At 41.5% G+C, this 13,111-nt stretch overlaps 1 protein-coding gene across 2 annotated transcripts in view; it reads left to right on the forward strand.

Moving 5' to 3' along the window:
- The window catches only part of DCBLD1 (discoidin, CUB and LCCL domain containing 1), a 47,158-nt gene that overhangs the window by 9,604 nt on the left and 24,443 nt on the right, over positions 1-13,111 (forward strand). For both annotated transcript variants that reach the window (XM_063389873.1, XM_063389874.1), the window contains exon 2: positions 6,068-6,280. In XM_063389873.1, the coding sequence (XP_063245943.1) occupies positions 6,068-6,280 (213 nt within the window). The remainder of the gene's footprint in view (positions 1-6,067; positions 6,281-13,111) is intronic.

Below are 13,111 nucleotides of genomic sequence, written 5' to 3' on the forward strand. Positions count from 1 at the left end.
ATTTCCTAATGGAGTTAAATTAAAATGCAGCTCAAAGAAAATATTTATGTGCTATTTTTCCTTTTGCAACAGGGCATACTGTGGTGTGGGAGACTTTTTCCCTTAAAGATAGTAATACTGATTTGAAGGTCACAGAGGATGACAATCATTTCTCTTTTTTTTTCCATTATAGACTTGCCTTAATTTTTAACGATTTCATTATTTGAAAATAGTTTTTTCTGTATCCACAAAATATTGTGAAGAATGTAAAGCTAGACTTCTGAAAAAATCCTGCTGTGGATTTATATACTTTTGAAGCAGGGCTCAGCCAGTTGGCTGGCTGGTGTAAATGACATCTGTCCTGAACCCAGGGGCTTGTGAAATCCTCAAATGTGTGGCCGTTTCTCCCTTTATCTCCCCCATGGTGCCTGTGGCTCTGGGCTCCAGCACTGCTGGGGAGGAGGACTGGGCATTCTCACCTGCCCAGCAATGCCTCAGGGCTGTGGTTGTTACTCTTGTTTGAGCTCAATGCCAAGAAAAGCACAAAGCTCTGACATCTCACCATTCCTTGTGAAAGAGATGGGTTTAGGTCCTGGTTTTGTGGAGTATCTCTTCTGTTATAATGGCACAATAAAGAGCTGATGCTCTTGACCCAGGTTTGGCAGCAGAGTGGTTAAAGATGAAGCACTTAACTCTGCATTTTATTCCATCACCTCAGAAAGCAGTAGAGGTGTGAACCCCTTTGTGTTTGCAACATGCATGGTTCTGTTACTGATGAAGGTTAGAGTTGCTGTATGGAAGCCTGAAGAGTTTTCAGACCACATCAGTGGATTTGGATGGCATCTGGCAAGAAAACTTAGATTTCCTCTCTTTTGTTCTGTTCCACGTGAGCAGAGAGGGCACAGGTTTGGCTGGAAGGAGTTGATTTATTTTTTAAATACTTGTCTGTTCTTATGCATAACTCAAATCTTATTTCAAGCACAGATGCAAATCTCTTTGACTCAGTTATTATTGTCGCTTTTAATAAGCTGGAGTTGTTACTTCAGTGAAAGCAATGTGGAAGATGAGACAAATCTCTCTTCTTCTTTGGGGGCTTCTCATCAGAGCTCTCAGAGCTGGGACCTTGATTCAGTGGCATTCTGTTCCCTTTGACTCTGCCTATTTGCTGCAGTGGTTCTTCAGAAAATGCTGGGGGTTTTTGGTTGAATTCAGGTATTCAAACACAGTTTTCTGCTCTTCTCTCAAAGGAAAGAGTGGAAAGGAAGAAGGACAGGCCATGAGCTCCCAACAGCTCTGTTCCCTGTCTTCCATGTGAAGCAGGGGGAGCTTGCCTTCTCCCAAGCACCCATGAAGGTCACCTTCAAAAGGATGTCATACTGGGAGAGAGGAGGCAGGGAGAGAAATACGGTTGCTTTGGGGGACTTCATCCCAGTGGAAAGAGTGAGCAGCCAAGGGACATCAGGTAGCAGTGGTCTGTAACCAGGGAGACCAAGTGGGAAATCTTGGGGCCCCTCAGGGCTCGTCCAGTGGCATGGAAGAGGGCAGGGAGCCACAGGCTGAGTGCGTGATCACGCCTAGGTGTAACATGTATTTAGCTCTGGAGTGAGTCCAAGGCTGTTAGGAATTGCTTCGTGAGGGTGAATCAGAAGGATGAAAAAAGCAGCTGTTTGCTGCCAGGATATTGTAGCAATACTTTTGAAAATGCTTTGATATCATGCTCTGTAACTGTTTTGTAGTTGGCCGGATGGACATGTTTCTGAAAGGTGCGGCAGGTGGAAACTTTTTATTGCACCTATGTGAAACACGGTATCCTTTTCCCTCTCTCAGAAGGGAATGTGCGGAGGGGCTGGATGAAGGCACTGTGCGCATCCACGGGTGTGTGCAGCCAAGGGTGGAAAAGCCCAGGGAGCAGAGGAGAGAGACACCAGGGCTCAGCTTGTGTGCTGGGAAGGGATGGAAGGAGCGAGTCAGACCAGTCAGGTGGTTCTGGGTGAAAGGATGGTACCTGAAGGAACCAGCATCATTTTCAGGGATCTCTGCTGCTTCTGGCACCACCACCATTTTGCTAAAGCTCCAGTATCTCTCAGGGGCTGTGTCCCAGGCAGCTCATAGGATGGGGCCAGAGCTTGTCTGTGGGCATTGATTTCATCTGTCCTTTCTGGGCAGGTTAGATCCTCGAGGGGGCCCTCCTGCCTGTGTGCCAGCAGCCATGGTCAGAGCCAGCCCAGGCACAGTGATGGAGATATTTCTCCACCTTGTCCCACATGCATCCATCACATGTGTGTCTGAGGGTGGGGATACCTGCCAGCCCCTTGGCATCTCCTCTTGCCCTCTCCACAGCCACAGGCACTGGTGTCTTCTGGTGGGGTTGCAGGTTTGGGTTTCCAAACCTGCACTGCTCTTGGCGAGCACCGTGTGAGAAGAGGGCAAGGTGTGAGTGGTGTGCCTGCTGCTGTGGCAGGAGGTGCCAGTTCTGGTTCTTTCTGCTTGGGGAGTGGTTTCCATCGTCTACCATGAGAGATTGTTTTTATCTGTGGTAAACAGCCTTCATTCCAGTGCTGTGTGATCTTTGGTACAACCTGCATGTAGGCCAACAGGTGGTCGCCCACGATTCAGAGATCATGATCTTGGTCCTGATTCAAATGCCCATGGGATTTGAAAAGCACGTTTGATATGTTTTCAATAACTCCTGGTGCCGAGGAGAGATTTTATTAAATCTGAGTAGGTTTGGATTCTCTGGTTATTTAGTACCTTGTGCTCAAATATGTTGCTTTGCTCCTGTCCAGTGAGAAGTGATGAAACCTGGATATCTGAGACAAGGCTGCCAGCTTCTTGCCAAATGGGGTGATAGAAAACAGTTCTCAGAAGTAATGATAAGTGAAAATTTAGTGTCAGCAAGAAAGTCTGTGTCAAACTGACTAGTTTGACATAAACATATTTCCAAGCAGAAGAGCTGTGCCTATAGAAAAGAGTGTGACATCAGGTGTTTAAACCATAGTTTTCATAAAGACAAGGAGTTGTGTTTTTGACTCAGAGTATTTTAAGTTTGGCCAACACATTTATACTGAAAATCAAAATTTCCTGTGGAAAATGATAAGAACAAAAATAATGGCAGTATTGTTCACATTTTACATTTGATAATGTTGCTAGGGATATGCTTTGAATTCCTTACAACTTGCCTCTGTGTCTGAGCCCTTGTGATACAGTGATGTTATATTTGAGTTTTTTACTAACATTTAGTCATTTATTTGCTCTTTGAATTGTCAGATCCTGAGCTTTATTCTATCTTCCCTCTATACCTTCTAACTCCTTCTTTAGGGTATATTTTCCAGCAAATTTCAGTGTACCAGAGCAAAGAAAAATCTTGATCTTGCTGAGAAACTCAGAATTCAGAGCTGCAGCCAGCCCTCTCTGTAAGAAGCAATAGTTACTAGGACTTGGTCTGACTTTTTTGACATTACTTTGGTTCTCGTGGCAAACAAGCTTTTATCATTAGCTTTTGCTTCATGGCAGGCAGGCAGAACTGAGGCAGCAAGGTATGTTATAGGTGCAGGCTGATGCTGAGCCTTCCTCTCCTCAGCTGGAGTGTTTGGATGGCCATGCTTCACCACTGATAAGTCAGAAAATAGCATTTATTCTCTCTTTGTTCAGAAGATGTTCTGGTGTTAATGCTCTCGCTTAGACAGATTTAACAACAAAAAAAAAGTTTCCCTGGGAACAAGACCTTGTATAACCTCAGCAGAGGAGATGGCAGGCTGAGGTCTCTCATGCACAGTTTTGCCTGTACACTTTCTGCAGAAATATAAAGCTCTGTGACCTGGACAGTTTTTAGGGTCTTATCATGATAACAAGGTCTTCACAGTTTTTTGAGCAGCATTTTGCACCACAAAAGATCCTTGGCATTGAACAAAGGTGACAGAGGCCAGAACAGAGCCCAGTGAGATGAAGTCTATGTGAACACTAGACTTTCCATTTTAAGGAGTTCATCCCCATGTGGTTCTGTAACTTTCCTTTGTTTTTTCTTTTCTTTCCTAATAAGGATAAGTTGCAAACCAAACTCAATATTGTAGTTTCTTTATTCCAGCTAAAATAAATGTTCACAGTTAGAGACATGCAGTTTAAATTAAAGGCCATGGGGAGTTCTTTTTTACTGCACAGCAGTCTGCTACATGGGCCTCAAGGTTGTCCTGTGTCCTGCTGGAAGTGATCTGGTTTTACATTGCCTGGACCTCTATGGACCCCTCTCTCGGTTCAGAAAGTTGACAGCTCATCTGCCATAATGTTCTTTATGTCTTCATTCTTGTTGCCAAAAGTTTCCATTAAAGGGTGATATCCTTATGAGGCCAGCTTGCCTTTCATCTTGAGTATTTTCCTAGACATCCTAAAATCAATAGTGCTTGGTTAAAAAACTTGAGCAACAGATGCTTTTTAAAGCATGTGAAAAAGTAGATCTGAAGAAAAACCATATTGAATATGTTTTATGGTGATATGATTTTGGATCTATATCTCCTATTCACCTCTATTCCCAGCATGAACCTATGACAAAAATAAATAGCAGGCAACAAAGCTAGTAGTAATGCCAAGGCTTCAAAATAAATGTGGTTGCTTGTGAAAAAGCAGTTGAGTGAGTTGGATGAAATGGCAGTGTAATTATACGGTAGCAAGTCAAAGTTTGATAGCTTGGAGCTTATCTTAGCACAGCATGCCACTTCCCCCCCCCCCCCCCCCCCACTTGGTATGGCATATTTCTTTTTCAACACTACATTCCTAGTTGTTCCTTTTTAAATAATCCTATCAAACCTTAAGTTTTTTGCTGGTAATGATTTTGGAAGAAATGCAGATAGTAATTAAAATGGCACAGACCAAAACAGTTTAACCAAAATATCCCCAAAAGGAAAATTTTGGGTAGTTAAAGTGAACATTGTGAATTCCCAGCTTTGCAGAATTCTTCATTTTGTTAACACTTCTTGGATTAGCTTCAGTTTTGCCAAGATAAAGGATAACAGTATGCAAGACTCCTATGGAAAGTGTGCCTATTCCCTAACTGGTGTGAAACTGAGGACTGCCTGTTACATGTATGTCTATACGACACTAGTCCACTGTCACAAATGTTTCCATTATTTGGAAGGTTGAGCAGAACAAAATGGCTTAATGTTTAGTGTACAAATTTAAAGTTACTAGAATGCTTTTAAATAGTTCAGTAAAAATTGCTTTCGTTATTAGTCAAGGTCCCTTATCAGATATCTGCTTCCTTCCCCCTCTGTGGATGCTTCCTGTTTTCCATGTCAGTCCACACATCCCCCCGTGTATTTCCATGCCCCTCTTCCTGTTGTCCTCTGATCTGCTGCAGCTGCTCCTCAGATGCCTCTCCACCAAGGAGGGATTCCAAAGCCAAGCTGGCTCCTATACAGTGCCATGAAGACACACTTTGAGGACACCTGCCCTCACCCCTTGAGCAAAGAGGCAGCTGCACGTGCATTTCTGGGCATGCTGCTGCAAAGTAGCCTGTGTACCATCAACACTGCAAACCCCACTTTGGAAGTCCCTCTTGTGTCTTCACCTGGTGCCCTGTGCTGTTGGTACTGAGCAAGTGGCACAAGAAATACAACAGGAAAATGTGTCAGGCCTGTGACAGTACACAGTTAAATCATGTCTGTGCTTGCTTTTGTGTATGACTCAGTTACCCTCTCTGTGGTGGCTATTGCTATGGAAATAAAATGCTGACTGATAACTGGGAGAAAATTACTTAAGGAAGGATCTCGCTTCTTACACGTGGAATTGCATCTTCAGGGATTTACTAGGGTTTGGCTATAAAGCAGAAAGCCAGCCAGACATGGTCTGTACGTTACTGTCAAATAGTTCATGAGTCTTTCCAACCCTGCTTTCTACTGCTTTACAAGAGAAATGTGACTGTATTTATTTCAGTTGCCTATGTTCCAGCAACAGCAGAACTGAGGTGGAGTATTACAAAATACTTACTTAAAAGGAAAAAGTGCATGAGATATGGTTATGTAGCCAGTATTTTCTTACATTTTTTTTAATTGAGGAATACATTCTGTTTCTCTTCCCGTCTGTTCTCCTACTGCAGGGGATGGATGTGGGCACACAGTGATGTATCAAGACAGTGGGACGCTGGCATCCAAGAACTATCCTGGGACATACCCAAACTACACCCTTTGTGAAAAGAAAATCCAAGTGCCTCCAGGAAAACGCCTGATCTTGAAGATTGGAGACCTGGACATTGAATCACAGAAATGCGAGTCCAGCTACCTTACCATCCAGAGCTCTTCAACATTGCATGGTATGTAATAGATAAAGGCCATGGTCAATGCATGAACTGGTAAACGTGTGAGTAAAAGGCAGCTTAACAAAATGCAAGAAATGTCAGCCTTTGTCCTCTGCTCCTCCTTTTTGTATTCAAGTGTTTTGTCTGTGTGGAAAGCCATTGTCCCTCTGTGTGCGGTTCTGCCAAGGCTGAGGGTGCTGCCGGGGCTCTGGCACGGCAGTTCTGAGGGCTCTGCCTTCAGACCCGCAGAGCTGGAGCAGCACAGTTGTGGTACAGCTGTAGACCTGTATCAGCCCTGTTCTCTTCTTGTGTGGGGAAAGAGCTTCCTCACAAACTAGACAAAGATGAGAAACTGGAGTCAGTGATCCTGTGTATCTATTCCTAGGGAGTCCATGGCTCAGAGAGGAGATAACCTTTATTATTGCTAGCTGTTAGCCCCCTTACTAATGTACAGGCTTTAATACTTGCAGATATTAAATGCATACAGCCAGGCTGCGCTCTTGTAAGAGATTTGCTCAGGAAGATAAGCAAATAATCTGCTACAGCTGTGCACTTAAAACAATCATAATGGCAACAGGATTCTTCCCAGGGAGAACCTGAGGCCTTCCTCAAAATGGTTTTCCCAACCAGTTGTCACTGAAACTTTTGATCTACGCTTTCTAGAAGAGTCAAACTGCTTTTCAAGTCATGCACCCTTTTTCAGAAATCCGATTGAAATTCAAAGCTGCAAGGGGTTCTGCAGTGTAGGAATAAACTCCTGGATTGACAGTTCATCAAATTTTGCCTGCTGGGAATGGGCTGTGTAGCCCTCCAGTCAGCTGGGGCTAAGTGTGCTGCACTGGACTTAACAAGCAGAATGGATTCAAGGGAAAAATGTGATGAAGGTATGAGCTGCACAGAGCCTCTGCAGGTGTTCCACCTTGCTGCTTGGCTCAAAAATGTATGTGATCTCATAGGATATCTGAGTAGTAAGGAGGGTTGATTGCCTTTCATTTATCAGCATGATGGGCTTATCACTCATCTGGTAAGAGAAGATCAAGTGAGGTATTAAAGGCTTGCTCACAAAGGAAGGCAAAGGTAATTATTGTTCTCATGGGGGAGGTATTACATTTTGAAACAACCTTCACTAGGAGTGGGCAGTGACATGCTGATATCTAAGCCTGCACAGAGCTTGATTTGAGGCATAAGGAACATCTCTGTTCATGCGTGCTGGGATTTTTTAATGTTATTTATTTCTTTCTTCACTGTGAGAGTGGTGAGGCAATGGAACAGATTGCCCAGAGAAGTTGTGGATACCCCATCCCTCTAAATGTTCAGGGCCAGGTTGGATGGAGACCTGACCAAGCTAATCTAATGGAAGGTCCCTGCCCATGTCAGGGAGGGTTGGAATTAGATGCCCTTTAAGATCCCTCACAACCTAAGCCATTCTATGGTTCTGTGATCTGTTTCATAACTAAGTAATGAGTTGTGTTTACCTGAAGCAGTCAGTCTGTACTTGGCAGCAAGAAATAGGTGGTTATTATTGCATTAGCATATCTTTGAGTAATTTTTATTGATACTGTATTGACATTTCTAATCTAAGCATCTTACTGGAAATGGATAAATCAATATATTGGTTTTTAAGTGAAAAATGAAGTTTGGAGGTTGATTGAAATTCTGGCTCCTTACAGATCAGCCTGAAGGCATCTTCACATCAATTATACTGCTGTTATTCAGCCTATAAGCACAGAATAGCTGTGTATTGTGCAATCAAGTCCACATAATTAATTTTGTTGAAGAATTCCCACACCCATTTTCAGATCTGATTGGTAATGTCTGATGCATGTAGACTGTAATTTGCATTCTCAGTAGTGAACTGCACAATTAGCAGATTTTGGTCATATCTGATTAAACCAGTTTTATAGTTTAGGCAGACATACCATCTGTAATGGTTTTTGTGGTCTGCAGTTCACTGTAGACTTTCCCACCAGCATACCTTCAGAGTGTCTATTCTACGTTCAGGCAAATCCATGCAGAATGGATGTGGAAATAGTTCTATAGCCATAAATTCTTGATGTTGCTTATGTTTTAAAAGACACGTGAATTCTTAGATGAGATTAGATCTTCTCCAAGTAATTTTTTCAACAGTCTTGCTATAGCTTTGGGTTTCAATATGCATTTATTCAAGTGAAAGAAACCCTGTGAATAAGCACTGCTACATCCATTCAGTCTGTTAAGTGTCCTTTTAGACAGCTGTTTCTGAACTCAGATCTCCTCTTTGCAACCCTTCCCTCTTTGGGAACATCTACAGGCAGGTCAATGTCTTCCCTCTGGCCAGGGAGATACTGACCTTAGACACTGAAATTCTTTCATGGGATGATGGAGAGTTGAAAATATTTTGCAAGCACTGAAAACATCTGAGCAATTAAAAACTAATCTTTGTGTGTTTTCTGTATTTGACCTGGGTTTAAAAAGGAAAACCTAAAAAGCAAAGTATGAAAGCTGGCAACGTGAATATTGCTCATGTTTCAAATTAGTCTGAGCAGCCTTTGCTCTTTATTTACATGTTTGCAATTACAAGACAATAAGGTCCAAAGAGAAATATGTTTTAAATATGCTGATTTCTTCAGCTCTAGAGAAGACAACAGCATGAATGTCAGTATGAGTACAAACATCTGTTGAGGGGTATATCTGAAGCTTAGAAAATTGGTCAGAGGCAAAATACTAGATTATGCATACAAATATGAAATTAGTGTGAAGAAGACTCCAGATGATAAAGTATTGTTTTCCTTTCAGATTTCTTCCAGTCTTTACATTTAACTGTGATTCGTTCATCATTATAACCATCTGCAGGAATTCTTGCAATACAGCAAGGAGTAACTCAATTTGTCTTTGGGATATTTATGTTCCGTGCAGCGAAGGGAATCTGTTAAATACAAATGAAGGGGGATTAATTGATTTATATTTGTGGGAACATTGATGCTACTTTTGTAAGTTGGTGACTACAGATTAGAGCACTTAAATGCAAATTTTTTAAAAGCTCAGGCCATTCCTTGAATTCTGCAGACAGGTAGAAGAGTATGATTCATTCCTAGAAAAGTGTGCAGTGTTGTTGTATATGCTGATCTACTGAAGCCTTTCTTGGTCTCCACTAATACACAAATGTGACACTACAGTTCCTCTCACTTCTCAGCTTTGATGGACCTGTGAAAGCAGCTATTGAATTTAGATTTCTGCAATATTGCAATTAAAAGAAGATAGTTAAATAATCTTAATGAAGCTCTGAAACTGGAGTCATACAGCATCTGAACACTGTATCTCTGAGTTATTACTCTGCAAATTATTTTCTTTAGTGTTCACTGGAGAAAGGAACCTGTAGCAAGCCTTTTCTTTCAAGCTGTTAGCTCTGCATCCAGACATAGCTGTGAAAATATTAATCATCAGTCAGCAAAGGGAGTCTAACACCCGTTTTGGTGAAACTGAGTCACCTTTGTCTGACAAACATTTAAATATTAGCACAGCTTTGCACGGGTTGTCTCTATGAGAAATAAATAGATGATCATGTTCTGTTTCAAAGGCACAGCTTTTGGCTGGATTAAAATATGGTGTTTTTTGTCCCACTGAAAATTAATATGAGCATAATCTCACGGTGCAGACAAGGTGCAGCCTTTACCGAAATGCTTTTCTTCTCGAGTTAATTGCATTATCTGAGCATATTAAAAATACTGAGCTCTGAAGTAGAGCTTGTGATTTTTTAATTAGTTAAAGGGATATGTGAAAACAAGATTAACCATGTCAGCCCTGTAGTTCTCAAGAACAAAATTTGCACTACTTATGAAGGTGGATCATAAATGTTTTAAAAGTTTGACAGGAACTGCTTTTAGTCTGCTTCTTTTCATGTCTCTATCAGATTTCTGTACTTCTTTTGACCCTTTTTTTTGCTTCTTTTCTGTCTCTTCCCCATCTAATGGCTTGGTGTTTTTTTCTTAATTTTGTGAGATGATCATCAGTCTTGACTGGAGAGAAAGCCAGAAGAAGAGATAAGTGCCTACTTACTTCCTCATTCACTTGCAGTCAGTAGGAGGTTGATGTGTTCCTCTGGGGTGGATGTCAGAGCTGCTGAGTGACTAGTAATAATTTGGAGAGTTAGTGCAGTTGACTTGTTCTTGCATAATTTACAGCTGGTAACTAACATGAAATAGAGAATTTACTGAAAATGCTTTCTTCTCCCCACACCCCATCTCTAAAGGTACAGAGTGCCTTTGGATGCCTCCTACCTGTCATTGTGTCTTGAGGGGATTCATCAAACCAGTCACTCCTTACCATGTATTGAAATAAATATCTTGTTTGAATAAAGGGTATGTCCAGATTTCTTTTTCATCCCTCAAAGGAAACTTGTTATTACTGTATTGTTTCTGGTATTTCAGGAAACCCAGAGAAATGCCCAGACAAGTTCTTGCTGAAGGTCAAGTTGAGCAGTTTCTTAACAGTCAAAACAACTTTTAACAGTTGGGTTTCACCTGAGTGGTTGCAGTAGCCTGAGTTTTCAGCTTTGGAAGGATTGATGCAATGAAGAATGTCAGCGTTTTATTTTATCAAATGGACCTTTTTTCCTGTTAGCTGCATACAGTCTATTAGTCTGTTTTTTGTTAAACTACAGTTCCTCACTCATGACTCCTAGTTGTTGCTGTGTTTCTGTCTTGGGATTTGGCTAAAACCACAATAGTGTTGAAAGGGAGGATCTCACTTGAGGTCAAGCAAGCAGACCAGCCTGTGCAGGTGGCCCAGATGCTCCATTTTAAAGTTGTGATTACATCCCCAACCTAACTCAGATTCCTTCTTCTTTCCTTTATTGCAGTCTTTGGCAACGCTTTGGGAACATTAATGTTATATTTGTTTTTTCTGAAGCAAGAAATGCTTACCACTCAGCCTGAGGTCAGACTGTGTTGCAGAGAGTTAAATGTTGAATAACCAGGCTGTCTCATCCTGACTACTCTGTCATCTCATATCTGCAGAGTGTTAAACGGCACCTTGCCTGCATCCTGCTAGGAAGGACATAGAGCAGCACTTTCAGTGTCCTTGCAGGCTCCTGCTGGTTCCCACTGCACGTGTGTGTGTATTAGGGTTGGAGCAAAAGAGGACCTCTTTGGTAAGGAGGAGAGGAAGAGTTACTGCTTGTCAAAGTGTTTGTGTAAATGTGGGATGGAGATGAATTTTGAGACTGAAGGTGTTTTCATGCAACAGATCCTTGCTGTTTTTGTGAGCTGTTTGTGAAAGACTAGCACTCTGGATGAGTTTTGAGCTCTGAAGTGAAACAAGTGTAATCCATGTTCATCTTATCCCCTGTCCTTCCCCAGCTACTGAGGTAATTCCAGATTGATTTATCTGGAGAAAAGGCTACAATTTAAAACATTGTTTTCCCCAAACGAATGCATTAAGACATGATAATCCTTTAGAGGCACATCCATGGATTGTTGCTGAGTCTTGCCTGCCAATCACGGCTTACGCTGCGAGTAAAGACTGAAAAAAGAGAGAAGATTCTCTGTTGAACAGAGGACATCATTATTTAATATCCGAACCAAGTTTCTTAAAGACATCTGCAAATGTCAAGCTGCAGATTTCAAATGAAGTTGAGGAATTTGAAAGCAGAATGAGCATATTGAACTGTCCATTCAATAGCTGGAGAAGGAAATAGTTGCTTCTAAAAGGAAGCAAAAGCCTAACAGAAGAGACAGAAAGTGTTAAGAGCTAGAGAAACAAGCAGCATGTAGGCATTGCCAGCTGGTGTGAAAGAAGAGAGTCCTCTGGGCACAGTACTGCTTAAGGGAAGTAGAAAAAATAAAGGAACATAATTCAACAAAGTTCAGGAGCTGTGCCAGAGTCTGGTTGACAGTAGAAGTAAACTAGACCTCATAAAACCAGACAATGCTGTAAAGATCATCAGATTTGCAAAACAACACTATTGTGAAAAAGACAAAAGCAGTAGGCTATTGCTAGCATTTAAAAAATAAACAATGTGTAAAATAGTCTTTTTAGTCTCCAGAGGGGCCAGCCAAAGGATATCCACGAGACAATTTACCATGTATCTTGCAGGATGTTAATACTGCTTGGAGACAAAAGTGTTTTATTTAAGCCACCTAAACCATACCAACAGATCAAATGTTCTGTATGAATGGCATTAAAAGTTATTTTAGTTATGGAGAGTATTAAAATTAGTGTACTTGAAATCCTTAGACCTCTAATATCTCTCCTGCAGAAATTTTATAAATATATATAAAAGGAATCTGGAGTGAACAGACGGAACCACAGTTGGGTCAAGTTCTTAATGAGACACGGAAAGAAGAAAAGGCCCTGGCATCTAGATATAGTAATATTGAAATACAGAGAACACCTACTCAGCTTCATCGCATGTGACACATCTGTTTATTAAATCAAGCTCTTTCCTTTGTTCTTACAAACAAACCAAATAGTCCTGCCTACTTACCCCAGCAGAGCTCCAGCCAAGTCACTTTAACAGGAAGCTGAGAGATCAGCATTCATGACTCGTTTTTCAAGCCGAATATGCAAAACAACCCACCTCACAACTAACATTAGAAGATGAAAAACTGATAACGTGATCTGGCAGTTCTCAAAAGGGATCTTAAAAAACTTCTGGCTAAGTCCCAGGTTTAGGAATTAAATATTTATCCAGAGTCAAGTCCAAATGCTGCAGTAAAAATTAACAGGGCCCTTTAAGCGATTTCTCATTTTCATACTGGGGCTTTCTCCATCATCACCCATCTTCACTATGGTTGTACAGCCCAAGGAAATCAATGAGTCTCAGGTGGCACGGACAGACAAGATGGTGAGCACATATGAATGAGGTTT

This window comes from Prinia subflava, chromosome 2 (genome assembly GCF_021018805.1).
Source record: "Prinia subflava isolate CZ2003 ecotype Zambia chromosome 2, Cam_Psub_1.2, whole genome shotgun sequence".
In the NCBI taxonomy this organism is placed as follows: Eukaryota; Metazoa; Chordata; class Aves; order Passeriformes; family Cisticolidae; genus Prinia; species Prinia subflava.